General features: G+C 40.3%; 1 protein-coding gene across 1 annotated transcript; it reads left to right on the top strand.

Annotated features, from left to right (window-relative positions):
* The first annotated feature begins 294 nt into the window (after positions 1–294).
* MFAP3L (microfibril associated protein 3 like) lies at positions 295–20,340 on the top strand. The gene is made up of 3 exons (XM_054633226.2): positions 295–453; positions 11,888–12,283; positions 15,159–20,340. Exons 2-3 carry the CDS (start codon positions 12,001–12,003, stop codon positions 16,019–16,021), a joined length of 1,146 nt encoding a protein of 381 aa, XP_054489201.1. The 5' UTR covers positions 295–453; positions 11,888–12,000; the 3' UTR covers positions 16,022–20,340.
* The last annotated feature ends 449 nt before the right edge of the window (positions 20,341–20,789 follow it).

The following is a 20,789-nucleotide window of genomic DNA, read 5'->3' as shown; positions in this document are numbered from 1 at the left end:
TGCCGCTCGCTTCAGGCCTCCCCGCCTCGCCCGCGGCCGCCGCACGTCCCTGGCCCCGTGTCAACCCCACGGCCGGGGGTTCTGCCGCCCCCCGCGCCCCTCGCGGGCCCCGGGGCCGCCCCCCGGCCCGGTTCCGAGCATGCTCAGTGCCGCCCTGACCTACTTTCCCCGCCGGAGCCGGCAGCGGCGGGAGCGCACGGCACGGGCACGGGCACGGCGCGGCACGGAACGGGCACGGCACGGCACGGGCACGGCGCGGCACTGCGGCAGCGCCGCGCTCCGCCCGCCCCGGCCCCGGCCGTGGCCGCGGGCCCGGCCCCGGCATGGTGCTGTGCGGGGCGCGCTGAGGGGCGCGGCGGCGGCGGGCGCTGCCGCGGGGCGGCGGCAGCAGCGGCGGCAGCGCAGCGACACCGGCAGCGAGCGAGCGAGCGAGCGGGAGCCACGGGCGGGCAGGTGAGCGGCGCGGGGGGCGCGGACCGCGGTTCCCCAGCGGGCAGGAGGGCGGGCGGCGGTCCCGGGGAGGCGCTGCCCGCCGCCGCCTCCATCGCCCCGCCGCCGGCACCTGCCGCGGCTGCCGCTGACCTGCGAGCCGGCTCCGGTGCCGCGGTGGCTGCGGAACTCCGCGGTGAGCCCCGGGCGCGCTGTCCCGCCGGCGGCCCCGCGGGAGCCTGGAGGGCCGGAGCAGGGTCCGGTGGCCGTGCCGGGGGAGCGCTGCAGCGGGCACGGCGCCTCTCCCGGGGCGGCTGTCGCTCGCTCGCGGCCAGCCCGGCGTGGAGCGCGGAATCTCCCCGCGCAACGGGAGCGCAGTAATGCTGTGTTCAGCATGAAAGTTCAGGAGATTATTTCAAATCAGCACCGAGTCTTGAAGGAAAGTGGGTTTCGTTAGGCAAAAAAAAAAAAAAAAAAAAAAAAGCTAATAAGCCCAAGGCTTTACTGGAGCCTTCCAGCTCCTGCACGCAGGATGCTCGCTGCTGTCCCGCCCTGAGAAGGGGAATGGGAGGTGACACCTCAGTGCAGAGACCTCTTCGATGAACCTGACTTCAAAAAGAGGTGAAGTTGTGCCGCCTTAAATTTAAAATAAAGGATGCCTCCTGATATTTTGCTTTAATTACCCTTTTACTTCACAGGCTAGCCTCAAAAGATACTCAATTTCATATGTGAACTAAAAGAACTAGAATCTAACACTTCAGAGTTGTTGTACAGAGTGGTCTTGAAATAATCTTTTGAATCCTGTTTCTTAACAGGGCAAATTCCAGCAGTATTGGACAAGGGAGCTTAAGAGAACACAGAGCGCTACTGAGCAGGCACTTTTCTAGTGCATTTGTCTGGAGAGTCTTGTAAGAGACTACACTTCTTAACAGCCCTCTTTCATTTGTTAAATTGAAGCATCTCAAATGGAGCTACCCTGATAAACCCGCTTGGGGAAATAAAAATACCAATTGTGGCAAAATCCTAAATGCAACCTCATTTGGTACATGTTTGTCTGAAGGACTGTAAAATTATTTCAAAAGGAGGAACACAAAGGATTTAAGGAGAGGAGAAATGTAGCATTTTCATTCTTTAGAGACATTATATTGTAAAAGAGTTCCTCTTTTCACTGCAGTAGGACAGATTATAGCAGATTTTTTTTCAGTGGAGATGATGTTTTGCATGGCAGGAATCCTTTGTCTGGCTTAGTGACAGCACCATTGATACACAGCAACCTTGTAGCTGCTGTACTAGAAATCCTTTTTTATTAGAAATCTGTCTCGTTCAGATTGCAGCATATCAACATCAGTTGATGCTGAGTGCAGCTTACACAGCTGGAGTGCACATTGTACACTCATTTTTTTCTGAAGAATTTGGAGTTTTCAGAGGCCTGGACAAACAGCACAACAAACAAAAAAAAATATGTTTTGTGTCCACTGCATATTTCCTGTCCTGAAGGTTCATAAAATTTAGAGATAAAATCAGTTACTCTTAAAACATTTAACACATGGTGAGAGTGTAGTAGTGAATTCTGAAGTGACCTATATTGTACAGCTCCAGTTGCCCTCCTGCCCTGTCCTGTCCCCTTTGCCTCTCTGCAGCTGGACAGGTCCTGCATGAATTTGGAGGAGGAGGAGGATGAAGTTGGCACAGAAGCTGGCTAAAGTGCATTCATTGCTTTAACCAGGGGAACAAAACCCAAACCCAGCCAACAGAGGGTCACATTTGTGACACAATGACAGGGGCTTCTGGGGAATGATTTAAATGGGGAAAAAAACCAATCTGCATTCCAGTTCTTGTCTACAGAGTTTGGAATGTGGAGCTAGCATTTCTTTTATGGTTTATGCTTCTTGCCCAGTGTAAGGCACCAGTGAGATGTGAATGCAATTTACAACAGGGAGAGTGATCTTGCCAGCAGCTAAAACAACCTGTACCAAGCTCTGCTAGCAAGGTCTTCTTTCTCTCCCAGCAAATTGCACCTTTACTAGAAGTCTTTGCAGGCACAAATGCCTGTGATCCTCCTTTGAGATGTCCTGGATTGTAATAATATGTCACCAGAAGACTGGTGTAAGACCAAGGTCTTAGATACTTCCTTAAATTTTTCATTCCTTCAATTCTGAGCTGCCATCCATTCATGCAAACTTGTGAGCTTTTGCAAATATCTCTCTGTGTCCTTAATTTTGTTATTTAGTTTTGACAATTGGCATTTGACCGTGTCATTTTCTGCCCCTATACAGATCCACCGTAGAAACATCATTTCCAAGACAATGGAGAGGTTATCACTTTTCACCAGTTACTGTGATTAAAATCATCCATAGCAGCATTTTAGAGCATTTATCAGAAATAACAACCTCTATACAGATGTGTATAACTAACTTTATTTTGGAAAAGAGCCACTATATGTGGAGGAATTTCTTATTGCATTAAGAATACCTAGCCCAGACCTAATATTTAATTGACATGTGTCTGCCATACTGAGAGTTTTATGCCAAGAAAAGATTCTTGCTGATATTTTTAAGTCAAGCAGGGGCCAGGGCACTGCAGCTGCATGTGTGTGTGTGTGGTTCCCTGTCCTAGGTGTGTGACTGTGTGGTACACACACACTACTGGATGCTGAGAAAGTGATGTGCCTTTACTGTTACACTTTTCAATGTGGCATAGACATAACCAGCACACACGTCTGAAATTATAGAAGTTCTTTAGTCAACTCTTGAGGGCCTTCAGCTAAATTATTGCATACACATGACAATATACAGTCATGCTTGGAGAGGGCTGAATTGATCATGTTTGGGTACAAGCAGACTTAAGCTGCTGTGTGGTGCAGGGCAAACTTGTTTGAATCCATCTTCTGTCCCCTTTGTTACTTGTGGAGGAAAGAGGCGCAGACACCTTTAACCTGAAATAATAATTTTCAATTGCAATCAGTCATGACCACTTAGATTCCTTTAAATTCCCCCTCTGACAAGGTTAATCCTTTCCTAATCATGGCATCTATGTGTAACCTCTTTGCCCTGTATCCCAGCAACCAATAAACATGAAAGCCTGCCATCAAAAATTATATCCATCTTACAGTTCTATAGGGATAGGGAAGAATAGTCATACTCAAATCTGTTTTGTCCTATTCTTTTCTCTTTTATGTTCCAAATAATGTGGGAGTCTTTTGTTAAGATAGCATAATATAAGCTATATCAGTGCATTGAAAACATTCAGTTGGTCAAAAATTTAGTTTAAACAGAATTTTTAGCCTGAAAGGTCCTTCATATCTTTGTTTAAGCAAAACTTAGTTTTGAGTTTTGTGTTATATTTAAATGTCCTACATCTGGAGTCTTCCTTCTTCCTTTGGACAAAGAAAACCACTAGATGTACTTAAGGGATGGTTAGCTTTGACAAGCAGAGCTCAGAAGAGAAAGTGGAAGGAAGTGAGCTGGGCCACATTCTGCATTGCTATGTTCTTAGCAGAGTCTCATAAGCCTTGCCAAGAGCATATGAGATCTGTTGCATTTGCTGACTTTGGTTATTTAAACTGTTGGCAGAATAATGCTTACAGAGTGCAGGAATAAATAGAAGATACAAGGTGTGTAAAGAAAATGAAAGATATGTAGAACTTGGTGAGGCCAGGCAGAGCTCAGATGTACATGGAAGTGTGGGAGAGATTCTCTGTGCTGCTTCATTGTTCCTCCTTTCTCAACAGAGGGAACTCTTAAGCATTGATGCATCTGCATTTACTGCAACAGCAAACCAGCAGCAATGCTGAAAATTTGCCAGGAGTTAAGCAAGGGACTCTTAAAGCCATACAGTGTTTCTGGAATAAGAGCTTTCTATACAAAACTATATTGAAATGTAATTGTACAGCCTCCATAAAAATACAAACACAGAGGAAATCTAGATAATCTATGTAAACAAAGTTTTTATTTCGAAGAATAAAATTCTTCAAAGCATTTATGGTCTAATAACACATAAGCTGAGCCTTGAAAAATCTCCACTATGGATGGTGTTGAATTTGCTTTATGATCTGGGTAACCTACAACTCAATAGGACATTTTCATGACAGTACCTACCTTGATGAAAAACAGCAAGCTTCTCCACTAAATATAGAGCATTGCTTTTGCTGCAGTCGTTAAAATACCACATAGAAAGAAAACTCAGATATCTCAGTGCATATAAGAGTGCACATCTGAATTACAGCTTTTTAATGAGAAGTTAACCATCCAAGTTGCCTGAGTGCTTTTGTTGCTTCAGTGTATTTTGTGAAAAGCTGATTTGATACAGCAGAGATGCTAGAATTACAGGAGCTGTAGCATCAAAAGGGGATTTTCCAGAGGTTTGGCGTTCTTAAGGTACTTTTAAATAACCTCTCCAATAATTACCCACCGACAACCTTCATTCTTCTTTAGGTTAATGGATTAGCATCTCTTGAGTGTTCATTGACATCAGGGGAGTGCACATCAGACCATTCAAAGACATGGTTAAATCAATAAGTTCATTCCAATATTTAAAGTGAAGCTCTAGGATGCCATGTGCTTGCTAGTTTTGCAATATTGAGACATGAAGTAGGATAAAGAGAATAGAGACATGAAGTAGATAAATAGAGGAGAAATTGACAGTAAAAAAATTCTAAAACATTTACACACAGATAAAGGCAACATGAAAACTCTTCCATTGTATAGCTGCTAAATAGAAAGGCATATGCTTCTTTCCCTAAATGAAAAGCCTGGATATAACATTAATTTTCAGTTACACTTTATTGCTTGCTGCTGTCTTGCTGCAGTGTCTTGTTACACTATGGAACCCTGAAAGTAAGACAATTGTATCCTTATGATGCTTCTTTCCTTTGTTACCCCCTACAGTGTTGTGTGTGTTCAGACCAAAATAATTTTAGAAGACAAAAACTGATAATGACTAAGTTTTGATCAGCTTCTGACATTAATAGCAGAATAAGCTACAGCCCTCGATTTTTCCTTTTTTTTTTTTTTGTTACAAAACAGATTGACAAATGTTTGTCTGTAAGAACCTACCAGTGCCTTCAAAATATACAATTAATTTATAGGCTTCTTTGATATAATTTTTTTAAGACAGGTGTGCTAGAAAAGGTCTCCAGGTTGCCATACTGAGATCCCTTCCTATTCACTGCCCAGGGTCATACACTCAGAGGATAATACGTATACAGAAGTCAAGTCCCCACATTGATCATAGGCTGTCATAATTTATGAATCTGTATTTGTAAATTATATACAGTCTCTCTTGAATCTTCATAGATTCCCAGCCCTTATTTTATCCTGTGTCAAGAAATCGAGACAACCACCTTGAGGGAGATGATTCTCCCTCTCTCCTCTATCCTTGTGAGACCCCACCTGGACTACTGCATCTAGGTCTGGGGTTCTCAGCACAAGAAAGATGTGGACAGGGTGAAGCAAGTCCAGCGGAGGGTAACGAAGATGCTTAGAGTTCCCTTGGATGGAAATAAGTCTTCTCTGTATGGGAAAGAGGACATGTACTGTTCTTATTAGGTAAATAGAATGCAGAAGGCCAAATACCTTTTTTTTTCAGGTTGTAGTCAACACTCTCAGCCTGTCTTATCATTCTAAAGTGCTGCTACTCAAAAAATTATGCAGGAGCTCATGAAGACAATTTCCCAGCATCCCATACAGCAATTTTTAAGATCAGACATATTTTTTCCCACTGTCTTCCCCAAGGCAATTCTTGTATTTGTGTTTCTGGAGTATTAGAGTTTCTTTAGGTTGGGGGGCTGCCTCTGGAGGCCATCTGATTCAACAGCCTTTTCAAAGTAGGGCCAGTGTATACCAGCTCAGTCAAGTTTTGAACTTCTCAAAGGATGGGGATTCCATGACCCATCTGGGCAACCTATTGCAGGGCTTGACTGACCTCCTGCATAAATATTTTTTTTTCATATTCATAATTTCTGTTGTTGCAGCATGTGTCCTGTGTCTCGTGTCCTTTCACAGCACATCTCTCAGAGGAGCCCATGTCTGTGTTCTCTGTACCCTCCCATGAGGTGGCTGAAGGCAGCAAGTGTGACATGAGTTTACTGAGCAGACATGGCCAGGGCTCAGCCCTGTTGAGAGGTTTCCTAAAGTTCCCAGCAGCTGAAGGCAGCTGAAGAGACTAAATAAGCATCTAGCTGGGGGCTGCTGCCCAGCTGGGAATCTAGATGTGCAGAAGGAGCTCTTCATCTTACAAACACCACCAGCAGGTCACCTATTCAACATATCCAGGGAAACAGAAAGCTATGAAACTACAAAGGACTGAAATCCCCCACTCCAGGAGAATGAAAAGCAGCTCTTCTGGAGCCAAGCATTAATATTTTATCAACTGACAAATGAGTCAGAAATTTTCTGCTAGTTGTAAATGAGTGACATTTCTTTTCCTCTGCATGTCTGGATCCTAATAATTAGACCTTTTCAGTAGGTGGTTCTCACTCATAAGCCTATGAACTGGCAGTGAGCTTCTCACCTGTGTGGCGTAAGTTCCTTCATTTGCATTCCTGTTTCACTAACACTTGGTAACTTTTACTTTTGCCCACTCTTTAAAAGACATTGCCTATGGAAACTAGGAAAAGTAGCAAGTAGTTTTTAAATAATAAAAAAACTAGCCTTAATTTTGTTTTGCAGCATCAGCCTTTATACTTCTTTTAGATAATGGAGAGCTAGAATGAAAATAATTTAATTTTCTTGGTCACTTACAAGCCAAGGAAGATAGCATTGGGATGTTAAAGCTATGGGAGCACAGTTTATGCATTATGCAGTAAGCTGGCCTCTTGTGCTTCACTTGTGAATTGAATGACCTCACAGTTAATAGGATTACACATTATTCCAAGAATAAGAACAGGCCAGTCTTACAGATGTGAGCAAGCCAGGAAAAGGTATGCATCACTGCCCTCCTTTTCTGTTCTTTTGTGCTCTGTCATCATGTTGTTCTGCACAAATGCAGCACTTAGAGCCATGACCCCATAGTCATTTTCTTTGGTGGCAGTAGTATGGGAAGCAAACACATCTATAACATGAAAAAATAACTGGTCAGTCAGAACATGTCACTGATTAATGTTCTTAGATGTGTCTGTCAGTCCTAGATGCGTCTTCCATTTAGACTGATGCCTGATCTTGGACAGAGAAGTTGTAACTGCAGCTTTTGTCCACATTTTCACATTAATTAGGAGTAAAACTCTCATGCTGCAGCTCTGCTGTTTCTGGAGCGCGTTCCAGGGGACTTCTCTGGGTAGACATGCATAGAGAGCATGCTAGAGCGGGCTGTCATGTAACTTAAAAGGAAAGCTTGTCATGTGTTCTCATTTGGCTCAAGTCTTTCCTCTCACATGCAGTAAATCTGTTACTTTAGTATTCTCAATTTACACCATTTGGGTTGGGGAATTGAAAAACAGAACTATTTAATACATTGATCACTGGCAAGCATTGCTGAGTGCTAAATGTTGCTCCAGATACAGCAGGAGAGTTTCCTATATACATGTTCTAGGTGCTGCAGGAGAGTGTAGGGATTCCTTTCATTCCATCTTTGGAGGAAAGCCTGAATAGCTCACAATAATCAGGGGTGTTCTTTTTCCATTTCATGCACCACAAATTTAAAAGTTAAAAAAAAAAAAAAAGTATGCGTAACCACATTAATCATATCATATCATATCATATCATATCATATTATATTAATGTTTTATTTTTTATAAGTGGTAGCTCATATGCTTTGGTGATTACATTTTTTCCCTGAAATTAGCTCTTTGTTTATAGTGACCTTTTCATGGCAAAAATGCTCTGAGACTCAATCTGTTCCTACAAAGCAAGTCTCAGGATTGCAGATGTCCTCTTTCTTTAGAGTACTGTGTTACTCAGTCTAAAGGAGTTATTACAGAAATCTTTGTTTTAGTTTAGTCAATCCAGCTTTCTCTGACTTAGGTCAGATCAAAAGGTTACAGTTTTGGCTGCCTTCATCAGGTTTATCATGGGTCACAGCTAATTGCTGCCTCTCGTGGCCAAGATCCTGGGTGACACTGTACCCACTTCTCCAATACTCTGGATTCTCTTGCTGCTTTGCCAGATATCACTAGCAGTCTCCTATTTTGGTCTCAGTCTTCTCCCCATTTAGTTGTGTGATTAAACCATAACTTGTTATATCACTTATGTTTAGCAAAGCAGCTGGCTCCCAGATCTGTGTTCCCTGATATACTCTGGCTGCTCTTGTGCCTATGGCAAAGCAGGAGGACGGGAACTCTCAGCAAATCTTCCTTTGCCTCAGCATCTGGTGTGAGCAGATTTTCTGCCCTTCCAGTTCTCTCTCTGCTTCTTCCTGCTTTCCTAATCTGACTCTAGCATTTTTGGTCATGCCCAGCAGGTTTGCAGAGGGTCCTGGACATTCAGGTCCCAGCATGGCCACCCTGTAACTTTTTTGCATCAGTTGGGGCTAAGAAAACCTTCTTTGCTTTCTTCCATCTCTTTTTGTTTCCTGATAACATTGAAGAGGATGCACACCAAAGGAAAGATTGCCTACTGCTTCCTAGTTGCCCTGGGAACATTTGTCTAAACTTGTGTCTTAAAACACCATTCTTCAGAGAGATCTCTCCCTGTCTCCTCAAACATACTCAGGCACTTCCCTGGATGGCATATGAAAGCAGCAGCCGTCATTTCCAAACATTCTGCTTTAAACCTCCTGCCTGATTATTTCTAATGTTAGTCACCAAACTGTAGTTATTCCAAATAGAAATGTATCTACAAAGGTATTTAGTATTTTTTTTAATATTCTGCATTCCAGGAACATACATGAGAGAGTAGATTGTCAGGAGTAAGAAGGAGTAGGTAAGGATCTTATACAGTAGACATAAATTATTCATCTCTGTTTCCTAAGATTTACTGCAGCTATTTATGGTTCAATTCTGGGCCAGAATGAGGGAGTCACTCTTACATTCAGAAAAGGGATGAACCCTTTGGCCATACTGTGGACCAGTCACACTAGCCATCACTACACAAAGGTACCATTTCTGTTTCTGTATGCTCTGCATTCAAAACAAGTAAATGTATGGAATAGGCAATGCCTTACTGCCCTCACACCTTCCAAACCTCCACCCACATCCCTGTGCTGTGTGGAATCAGTGGCCATCAGCTACCTTGATCAGCTTCCTAATACACTCCTGGTCCCTTCCTTACAGGTTTTCTGTTCAGCCATTGTAGAGATGCTAGTTCATTTCCTTCTGGAATGCAAATTGCTCTCCACAATAAACACCTTTTTTTGATTGCTACTGATTTTTCTGCTGTAAAAATATATGATAGAGTCAAATACAGTAATAACAAGGCCCAGACAGCAATTGGAACACACAGCTTAATCACGTTATATTATCTTTTGCCCTTCCCATTGTCCTAATCCAGCCAGTCTCTGTTCCTGCTCCTTTGCCAGGAAGTGCAATTTTTGCTTTTCTGTATGGCGCAATGCAGATCTGTGACACTGTACAGAAACATTTTATAGACTGAATATGTGTAATCATGAAGAATGTCAGTCTCCAAGGTTAATGGAGTAGTAGCAATGAGATGTAAATAGTTACTGAAGTGAATAGGCAGAATTGAAGGTTTTTTTCCCAAACTGCTGACTCAGACAGAGTGTACCTTCAAAATCACAGACTCTACATGCTTTGCATAATTGGAAGTAGATTTCTGAAGTCATTGTTTATATAGCTTTATATGACAAATGATATTTGCATATTAATTTAAAGTTAAAAATTATTCTGTCTCTTCAAGAGAAATACTTCCACATTCAGTAATTATAAAAGCAGAGAAAAAAGGACAGGCTTGAAGCTGGGACAGACCTCTACATCATGCCAGCAGTTTATTGAAAAAAACATAGGTTTTCATTTCTAGTAATGATTCATCCTGTAAAATGGAAGAATTAATTTGCTTTTTCAATAACACCATATCTATTTGTATGAAAGCAAGTTCACTGCTTTACAGAGAAGAGAGGATGCATAACAAAACTACCTAAATCAAGTATTACCAGTGCAAGATGGTAATGTTGCTTTCTTTCCTTTTTGAATACAAAAGAAAATAAGGATGGGGATTTTTCATTTGTTTCTTTTTATTTTAGTGTTTTGTTTATATATTTAACTGATCTAGAGAACTGATCTTGTCAGCAGTTACTTTGTGTGCTAAGGCAAATGAGTTACCATGAGTCAAATGTATATTTAAGAAAATAGAAACTTTTTTGAAATGGAATTGTTCATTTGGGGAAAGTTCATTAGATAGTTTCCTATATTCAGATTCCAGATAGATTCCTCTATCTAATAAATTTCACTTAAGTTTCAGTTATTTACCTTAGAGACACATGAGTAAAACCAGTAGTTTTAAACTGTAAAACCAATCCAATAGTTGGATGCTCTGTGATTTTAGCATGATTTGTGGCCTTTAGACTCTTAAGTGAAATTTTCCAAGGTGCTCATTTTGAGGCCAACACTGTGCCTTCCCTCAGTACTGAATGCCAATTGTGTTCACTGGGAGCATAATGAGGCCAATAGAGAGCACTTTTGTAACCCCCCCCCCCCGCGCCTCTGTCCAGAAACTGAAATCACTGCTTCAGAAAGGCCTCATTGTGGGTGATTAGTTGAAGGAAAATACTGAGGGAGAATGTGCAAAAAGTACACAGACAAAATGCTTAATGCCACATAAGGAACGGAAAAGTCCTAACTTCATTTGAATCTCAAAGGAACATTAACCATAATTATGTTACTAGCATGTACTCTTCTTTACGAATCTGCTCTAAAAATAACAACACTGAAATTACTTTATCAAGCATTAAATACTCTCTTTTAAGAATAATCTTCCATGCTATGTTTTAGCTCAGACAGCAGTAGCTTAAGAAAAGTGAATGGTCTGAGATGTTTTGCTCTATGTGCTGCTGTATTTGGGAAAAAAATGTGTATATCAAAGATTCCAGCATTAGATCCAAAAACCCTTCCTGGAATTGTTCTTATTGCTCTTTCTTACATCATGTTTCACAGTTCATCTAAGACCATGCACGTGATAGAGTTGCAGCACCAAACTGGTAGTGACAGCTTTTAATGTGCTGCACCTCAATTTTTTCCTGTTGATTTTGCAAATGGTTAAAAAAAAAAAAAAAAGGAAGAAATCTGTTGAACTTTCGGCATAAAACTGTAGCTGCTACTGTAGCTAAACTGCTGCTAAGTGTCTAGGTGATAAAAGCTTTCTCCTATGCCTGTCACTCTGAACAACACCATTGTCAGGAAAATGTATGCATCTTTTTCCAGTAAGGATAAGGACTGTGATAACATTAGCATTTAGACAAGACACTGTGCTGATGATTGTGAAATGCATTAATGGATGTGTCACTATTTTAAAAGAGCATATCTAATGGACTGTTTATATATGCCGTCTCACTGTACTTATTTATTTTATAGGATATTTTAAGCATAAAATTGCACAGAACAAAGTAGAACTCTCCTGTGCCCTGCTCACCTCAAGGACTCAACAGAATCAGTTCCCAGCCAGTCGTGTACACCGCTGAAGGAAAATGGACATACTGAACAGCCACCACTTTTTGTACTTTCTGCCCACCACACGCCTTGTCATCTTATTAGCAGCTTTGAGCACTGCTGAGGATGTGAGTAACAGCACTTTGAACCGCACTGACACACACACTGGGGCCGCGCCACTGGTCACCTCCCGCATCGACCACATCATCGTCAAGGAGGGCAGCAGTGCCTTGATCGACTGCAATGTCCAAGGGAGTCCCAGCCCACGCTACAGATGGTACAATTCCAATGGCCGCCTGCTCCAAGAGGAGGAGAATAAAGGTAGGATCTTAGGAATAGCACTGATGTAGCCTGTCCAGAGACACTTCTGATTTCAGCAAGTTGACAAATAACCCGGATTTAATGGCCTGGCTGCAGTATTTTCCTGTGTGAAAATAAATGAAAGCTTGGTGGCAGTTATAAATTTTTTATGCACACCTTGGAAGAAAACAGTAACTTTTTATGTGTTATTTATAGCAACACATAGCAAGAAGCTGAAGCAATTAACAGAAGTTGTAGACAGGCCTCTTTTCATTGGAAAACTTCATGTTTGTTCTGTTTCTCATTCTGTCCTCCTTTGTTCTTCTCTGGCACCAAAAAAAGATGAAAAAGCTGTTTCTCAACTCAAAGGAGGATCCTCATGACATATTAGAATAGTTTGTTGGCATGAACTCAACACAGCTAACTCCCTGGTATGCCTGCTGTCTTTTATGTGCAGTGCCATGGTAGTGTGAGAAACAGGAGATGCCCTGAACAACCAACTGCAAAACTTATATAGGGCAGCAGTCAGAAGGACAGGCCAAATTTGAGCCTTCCTGGCTTTAGTAAAGACTCTTCAGTGGTGTTTGCCAGAGACCATTATTACACACGAGCTTATTTTCCTTAAATGGAAGGTTTGGGTGATAATCCTAGTTATAGTTCCAGTTATGCTTCTAGTGTTTGAGGGGAGTGTGGGTATATAAAAGGTGTTTTTCTCATGTACTCCTTCCATAGTGACTGCTTTGTTCACAGCATGATGGAATAAACTCTTAGCTGTTAAGATAGTGTGCCTAACTAATGGCTGACCTGACAGTGAACTCTGCTGTGACAGGAGTAACAATCGACCTAGCTTGATGTGAAAGAGCAGTGTGTATCTGTAAGAGCTTACTGCATAACTGGTTATGCTTTACAGTACAGCATGTTATCATTTTCTGAGTTAAGCTAGAGAAAGGAATTACTTGAGCTACTAAGCAGACTTTCAAACATGACTTGTGTGGTTGTGACAACATACAGTGATTAGTGTGCTGGAGTGTTTTGCTAAGGTTTACTAATAGAAAATTTCCCATTTAGTAAGGCATCTAAATTTAGGTCTTTGTGTAGTCAGCTGAGAGAGGTAGCTAAACCAAACATTTAGGTAGATGAGCAAAAACTTTGACCAAATCAGTAAAAAGTACAGATGTAGTATTAAGACAACTTCACTTTAACTTAGAATTTCAACAGTGCAATACCTCCTTTAAGAGACTGTCTTTCTGTAAGAAATGTTTCCTAGCTTGAGAGCTTTCTTTGTGGTGTTAAGTATGGCATTGAATTGTTATCAAAACCCAGCAATGATACCTTTTTGAATCATTGTTTTCTTATGTGGGTCAATATGTCTGTCAGGATCCACTGGCATAGACCCAGTCACTGAGTTCAATGCCATTATGTCATTTATAACAGCCGGAGCCAGGATACATCACAAGGCATCTTGTTATTTCACAATTAATTGAAACCTACTTTGCAAAAAGGACCAGCATTCAAATTCAAAGAAATACTGAGCAGCGAATACTCTGCATTTTTTGTTATACTGGAGGTGGAGGAAGAAGTGTCATCTGTTACAGATTCTAATATTTCCTCTGTAAAGGAGTTTTCCTCTGAATTTGCCTAAATTTAGCAGATTGGGGTATTTTTTTTTATGTGAAGGTCTGATTTAGACCAAGCTTTTATTTATTCTGCATTTTTTAATTTCAGGCAAAATGATTCAGCTGTTTCCAAGAAATATGCTAGGGTAAAAAGAAATATTGTTTCATTTAAGTTAAAACTTCTAAGTGAGTGGATAAAAAGACGTAATTAAGAGCTGTCTTGTACACATGAATAGAGGCAGGGATCTTTTGGGAATACTTTATATGTAGGCTTAAACTGGAGATAATGTGAAACAATTTGGGTAAGCCATGTTTAACTAGAAATCTTTGAGGAATTAAAAATCTTAATTCATTACCAATTAATTAAGTGGCAAATACAGTAACTGGGTTAATCTTGAATCACTTTAGCAGTGACAGGAGCGATGAGTTATTTGAAACAGGTTGTTTCAAATGCAGTTTCATACCTAAACTGTTCTGCTGTGCCAGGTTCAAAGAATGTCAAGTGTGCATGTATATGAAATGTATATTTCCATGTAGCAGACCAAGTTATCAATTATATTACATTGATAGAAATTACTTTTAAAGGTAAAAGAAGTTCTGTTGTGGTGTGTAGAGGTTCTTACCAACAAACAAGGCATTCCCTGTCATGGCTCTTCTCCTTTCCATCTATTTTACTCCTCCTATTCTACTTCTGCCTCTTTAAAACTGTACTTCAAAATCAGTTTCTCAACACCTCAGAGGGTAGGCAGTGTAGTGTATGATGTCTAACATGTTAGGGGTTTTAAAGTTTACATTAACAGAATTATATGAGATACTGTAACAAAACACCAAAAATAACCCAATTGTAAGCAAATGCATTGTCAGGGAACAAAACAAGGAGGTTTCAAGTAGGTTTTTCTGCCTCACAATCCTATTGATCCTTGTTGAAGGATCCAACTCCTTCAATTCACTTCTTTGAGGAAGTGTGACCTGTGTTTGGGAGGCTCTCTGGAGTAGTCCTATCTTTGTGGCCTAACTGACCACAAGATTGAGATAGATGCATATTAGCATTTTCTGAGACCCTTTTAGGGCATGCTCTGACTATCCAAAGTTGATGTCAGGGATTTGACAGTAGTAGTAACACAGCTAAGATTGCAGGCCTTTATGAAGGTAAATTATTTGTCTTCCTGTGAACATTATTTCCTTCTTCCAAAACCTGAAGACAGTTTGATAAAGCTGATATTTAAGATTATGCTCATGTGACAAAATATTTCTAAGTTACTCTGTTTCCTCTCCAACAGGAAAATGGTGGTTTCATGACAATGGGCTACTAAACATTACCCGCGTGTCATTTGAAGACAGAGGTAAATACACGTGTGTTGCATCTAACACGTATGGCAGCGTTAACAATACTGTGACGCTGAGGGTTGTTTTTACCTCTGGAGATATGGGGATCTATTACATGATCGTCTGCCTTGTCGCTTTTACCATTGTAATGATACTGAACATTACTCGGTTATGTATGATGAGCAGTCATCTGAAGAAAACCGAGAAAGCAATCAATGAATTCTTCAGAACAGAAGGGGCAGAGAAACTTCAGAAGGCCTTTGAGATTGCAAAGCGTATCCCAATTATCACATCAGCCAAAACGCTTGAGCTTGCCAAAGTAACCCAGTTCAAGACCATGGAATTTGCCCGCTATATTGAAGAGCTTGCTCGGAGCGTACCTTTGCCACCTCTCATCATGAACTGCAGGACTATAATGGAAGAAATTATGGAGGTTGTCGGTCTGGAGGAGCAAGGACAGAATTTTGTACGGCAGGCAGCAGAAGGCCAGGAGACCACCGAAACAGATGAGCTTTACATGATCCCAAATGCTTTGACGCGCAGTGAATCTCCCACAGGTGACTCGGACGCATCGTCACTGCATGAGCCACCTCAACAGATTGCAATAAAAGTGTCAGTTCACCCATTGTCCAAAAAGGACTGCATGGATGGTCAGTCACAGGAAAGCATGCAGTTGGACACCAAGGAAGAAGACACTCCTCAAACACCAGCACTTCCTGCAGAGCCCCCTCCTGAGCCTTCTGCTGAACTCAGTTCTGATGACACAGCATTGGCAAATGACAAAAGTACATGTGTTATATATGAAAGCCATGTATGATAGTTACTCCTGAATCTATGCATAGCAGGAAAATCAGGTGGAGCTCTTTTAAAAATACATATTGTACTTGCCGCTAAGCCTTACCTGGAGACTATCATAGCAAAAGCATGTAAGTGGATTATTTGGCACTTTCTTCTCAGTTTGAGTTTAATTTACCATGAGGTATGGCAGAGTAATTGCTATTACATTAATATTAATTGCTCTTTTTTGATTAGGAGTATTTCCAATAAACATTTACCTCAGCATTTTCTAGGTTGGAGTCACCTGTAGTGGCTCCTGGAAGTCACTGGTAGTCTTTGGTGTAGGACACTTGAACTTACTAAACCTAAAACTGGTTTCCATTTCCCTCCTTCACTCTTGTTATTTCCATCTATTCCATTTTTGCAAATATTAACTTGTGAATTTGAAATATTGCCCAAGAGGCAGCACTCCAGTAGCCAAATAAAATCCTAATAGATCCCATTTACAAAGCCTGTTTGCTCAGCTGCATTGTGATTTAGACGGCTATTAAAGAAAGTTAAAATGTTTCCATTTCATTTGACACCACACTGCTTAGCCACATGGGAAATAGTTTTCCCTTTTTCATGGAATGGAGATGCCAACAATCATTTGTTTTGCATGAAGAAACAACTTTGAGGTGTATATTACATATGGGAAAGCCATCAGAAAGTTGCAGTTCAACAGCTCTGCAGGGTTTTTTTGCATACATTTGAGCATTTTCTATGTTGCCAGAAGTCTATATGGCAAACAACTGCAAATATGCAAGATGTCTTGTTTTGCACCAATGTGAAAGCAGTAACTATGTACTACCTTACCAGAAGATATGCAGGTTCCATAACAGTCCTGCAAATGCCAGTAATCAGTTGATAACAAGGCTGAAATGGCAAAGTACCCTTTTATTTGGCTTCTTAATTTTGGTATTCTGAAGATCAATCCTAAATTCATATATAAGCACCAGTCTGAGAGTTTCATCCAAACTGAAAAAAAAATATAATCAAGTGTCCTATAAAACTACAAAGACCATCATGCAAACTGTTAAATGTGATATAATTGTGTTGAGATTTTGGGAACCTCCTACATGTAGGATGTTCACTGCTCGAGTACATGTGACTCTACCCCAGTAAAGCTTTAATGATCATAGCAATTGTGGCATTAAAAAGGATCAACATCTCTGCCAGGAAATGCCAGGAGTGGAAGGGAAGTAATCATTTCTCTTGCAGATAGACAATAAAAAGTACCTTCTCTGAAGTGAGTCTGGAAAGAAATCACTTACAAGGAGTTTGTGTAGGGTTAATAGCATATTACTTAATTACCTGACACATTTAGTTTGACAGTAATGAACAAACTATCACCTTATAGTGTTTAAGAAGGATTGTAGTATAAATATACTTAAAATAAATCTGGAATTAGGTATACTGTAGAAAAAGAAGTCTCTTAGGTCTGTGGGGAGATGATGCATGGATGGCTCTCTCTTTTAACAAAGCAGCCACATCTCCATAAGGTGTCTGTTGGAGGCAATCAGTTATATTAACTGCACAGGTAATCAAGATCAGACAAAGTCAGTGTTGCAGGTACATAAAAGAACCCTTGATAATGAACTGAGGTCTTGTGTGAACTTCCTTATGTTAAAGTGCAGAGCCTCACCAGCAGTGCAATACAGGAATATCCGATGACTTACATAGGTGATGCAGAGATGGCTCCATATTTATCTTTCTGTGGTTATTAAAAAAAATACATGTTTAATAATGGACTTCAGATTTTACAACCAATTTTTGAGAAATGGCAGCATTCAAATGTCTCATTTTTTTTGTGCTTACCACAGTGGCAGGTTTCTACACAAAAAGTATTTGCACATGCCCAAAAGGAACCATGCAAGGGCAAAGTCCCATTAGGAACGTGACTTGAAATATTTGAGTTCCAGCAAAGCAATACAAATGTGAGACAGAAGTTAGTTTAAAAGAATACCATAAAGAACCTCACTTCTGACCAGTGTGATTGACAGTAGTATGATGCAAACTTCTTGTCTGAATCCAAAGGACATTTCTGTTTAGTGTTCACATCAGTTTTTCAAGTTACTTGATTTGCTTCTGATATGAAAAAGGACAAGGGCAGAAACAAAAGCAGGAACTTGCACTAGACTCCTTCAATTCACCTTAATGTCCTGAGAAGAGGTACTTTGATGTTTCTGCCTGTCCAGCATTTACAAACAATGCCCATGCATTCTACAATTACCTATCTGGTGCACAACTAAGATTGCACAGATAAGCAAGGATATTCACCTTGAAAGCATAAAAATAACTTTTAAATTACACTTTTTTTTAAGTTTTAAAAATATTTATTACAGTATTTTAATTTTAATCTTTTTAGATTATGAAGTTTTTACAGTAGCGATCAAACCCTTTTATGTATTTCTATAATGTTCTGACCCTGACTAGTCCTCTCAGGCTGTCCTCCAGCCTCTTTTATTATTTATTTATTGAGAAACATTTGAGAGCAAACAATCCCCCTGGATTTCTTCAGTATCACTGTGTAAACTTCCTTGAAGATACAAATGATGTTTTTCCCTAGAGGCTGCCCACAAAGGGCACGTTTGAAGTACACACAAACACACATTGCACACCACATATAAGCAACCGGTACTTGGATTAGATCCATGCAATACACGGAGGGCTGGACTCCTGCTGTTGAAAGGTCAGAGGGAGCGCTAAATTTTCTAGAGCTGGAGTCACTCAGAGATGACAGTTCATAGGTAGGACTGCTCCAACCAATCTGGACATTTAGCTTTGTGTTATTATCAGAATAGGAACTAAAAAGCAATGTAGCTGAAGAAAATACAGATTTTATACAGAACCGATGGTTCTGGTTTATGTGGTTTTTTGGTGGTTTTGTGTCTGCTGCTCAGTGTCTTATGCACCCATTATATGACACATCTAAGCCTAAAGCTTTTTATACACTTTCAGGAACTTCCTTTGTGGAAGACAGATGGGAAGCAAGACCCAAACCTGTCTTTCCTGTTCCAAACTTTCCAGCTGTGCTATTATAAAGTATGCAATTGTGTCTTGCAGTATTTCTTAGCAAATGGCTATTTTATGGTCCAAAAACACAATTAGCAAACATAAAATTAATAATGACTCTAAGAAAAAATTAATGTTTGCTTTGTTATATATTTTCATGCACCTTAAGCACTTCAGGGGCATTAATCTGTTCCCATCATTGGACTATGCAGACTTTTTGTTACATTTTTCTATTTATTGTACCACCAAACACTAATGGTTCTTAAAACACTCAGAATCTGGAAAATCCAGTCCAACTGAAATTGCATTCTAAAAGCAAAGGAACACCAAGCCAGGCTTAATAAGGAAAAGAGATTTGCACAATTATATTTACCCCATTTTCAAACAATTTTGCCAAACTCCATGAAAGATGACTAGATTTCTGCACCAGAAGAAATCAGTTGGATTTGAATTTCACACTTACTATTCTTTTTTCAGTAAATGTAAGACTATACTAATCAGTCCACTTAAACATAGTATTCACTATCTATTTTCTCAACATTTTCTTTTTGGGCAGCATTTTCTTCCTGCTGATTCTTTTTTTGTTCTCTGATTCAAGCATGTTTGTGATGAAACCTATGCTTCAGGGGTTTTTTTGTCTGTCATATAAAATTTAAAAGAATCCATAGACCAGCATTTTCTGCAGGTTTGTTGGTACTTGGTAAGGCACAGAAGTACACTCCTGTGCTTAAAAATTACTGTATAATCGTAAGACTTGCAAAATGGCATATACAGGCAGATGTTGATTTTTTTTAAATCAGTGCCTGTTTTATTCTAATGTAGATACTATGTCAGTTCCTTGATTTGCAGTTACCTTTTGACAAAAGTACTGTAACATATAACCAGGGCTTTCTGACTTTCAGTTTGGTCAGATTAACTAATTCTAGAAAGTGTTAACAGTGTCAGATTTTCAAAGTTCTCATGGGATATCTTGGCAGCATGCTATTTTAAGAGTTGGCCTCTTAAGTATGCCATATTTAGTGGGACAACTGAAAGCTTCTTAGATGCAAAGGAAATGCTTGCACTAAAGTCTCGTAAGTTATATTTCATTTATTATGAAATCCTTTTTGATTTTACAAGAAATGTAAGACAAATATGAATGTGTTCTTTTGAGAAGCAGTTGCTGTATTTTGATTTAAATAACTGTTACGATTTTATAGCTCATGGCCGTAAACCACAAAGAGAAAAGTTCATGCTGAAGTGGCAAAATGAAATGTGATGTAGCTTGTATATTGATCATTGTTTCAATAAAGAATTTGCACAGAGTCTGCTGAGTTTGTACACATTCAACAAGATATTTACAGTGCCACAACACCACTTTCCCACAGAAATGGATACTCAATAGCATACATCCGGCACTAATTTTTGGAATAACCAGCTCAAACCTTTTCTATGTCCATTTTTTTCTCTCCCTGTCTTACTTACCTATACTTTCTTCTGTCCCCAGCAGCTCTGCTGTGCCACTTCTCAAATAGGAACAGAATGAAGTTAGTCATCAGGGCAAGTGTTTCTCCATCCCAGGCACCTCTGTTCCAAACTGACCTTTTCTAAGTCCCCAAATGGATTTTTTTCCCCCAGCTGTACCAGGCTCTAATGCTGTGTACTATATTTAGCTCTCTGGCTCCCAGGCCCAAACTGAGTCATTTTACTCTTCCAGTAAAGGCTGACTTGTGAGTCTGTGGTATCATATGTAAGTCTGTAAATTGGGCGAAGAC

The sequence above is a fragment of the Agelaius phoeniceus genome, chromosome 4 (genome assembly GCF_051311805.1).
Source record: "Agelaius phoeniceus isolate bAgePho1 chromosome 4, bAgePho1.hap1, whole genome shotgun sequence".
Lineage (NCBI taxonomy): Eukaryota > Metazoa > Chordata > Aves > Passeriformes > Icteridae > Agelaius > Agelaius phoeniceus.
The sequence above is the reverse complement of the archived record's forward strand: the minus strand, read 5'-3'. Positions and strand labels throughout refer to the sequence as shown.

Excerpts from the sequence above, each read along its gene's own strand:
- MFAP3L (XM_054633226.2), top strand. The coding sequence starts at position 12,001 with ATGGACATACTGAACAGCCACCACTTTTTGTACTTTCTGCCCACCACA. Across the intron at positions 12,284-15,158 it reads CCAAGAGGAGGAGAATAAAG|GAAAATGGTGGTTTCATGAC; the intron begins GTAGGATCTTAG and ends CCTCTCCAACAG.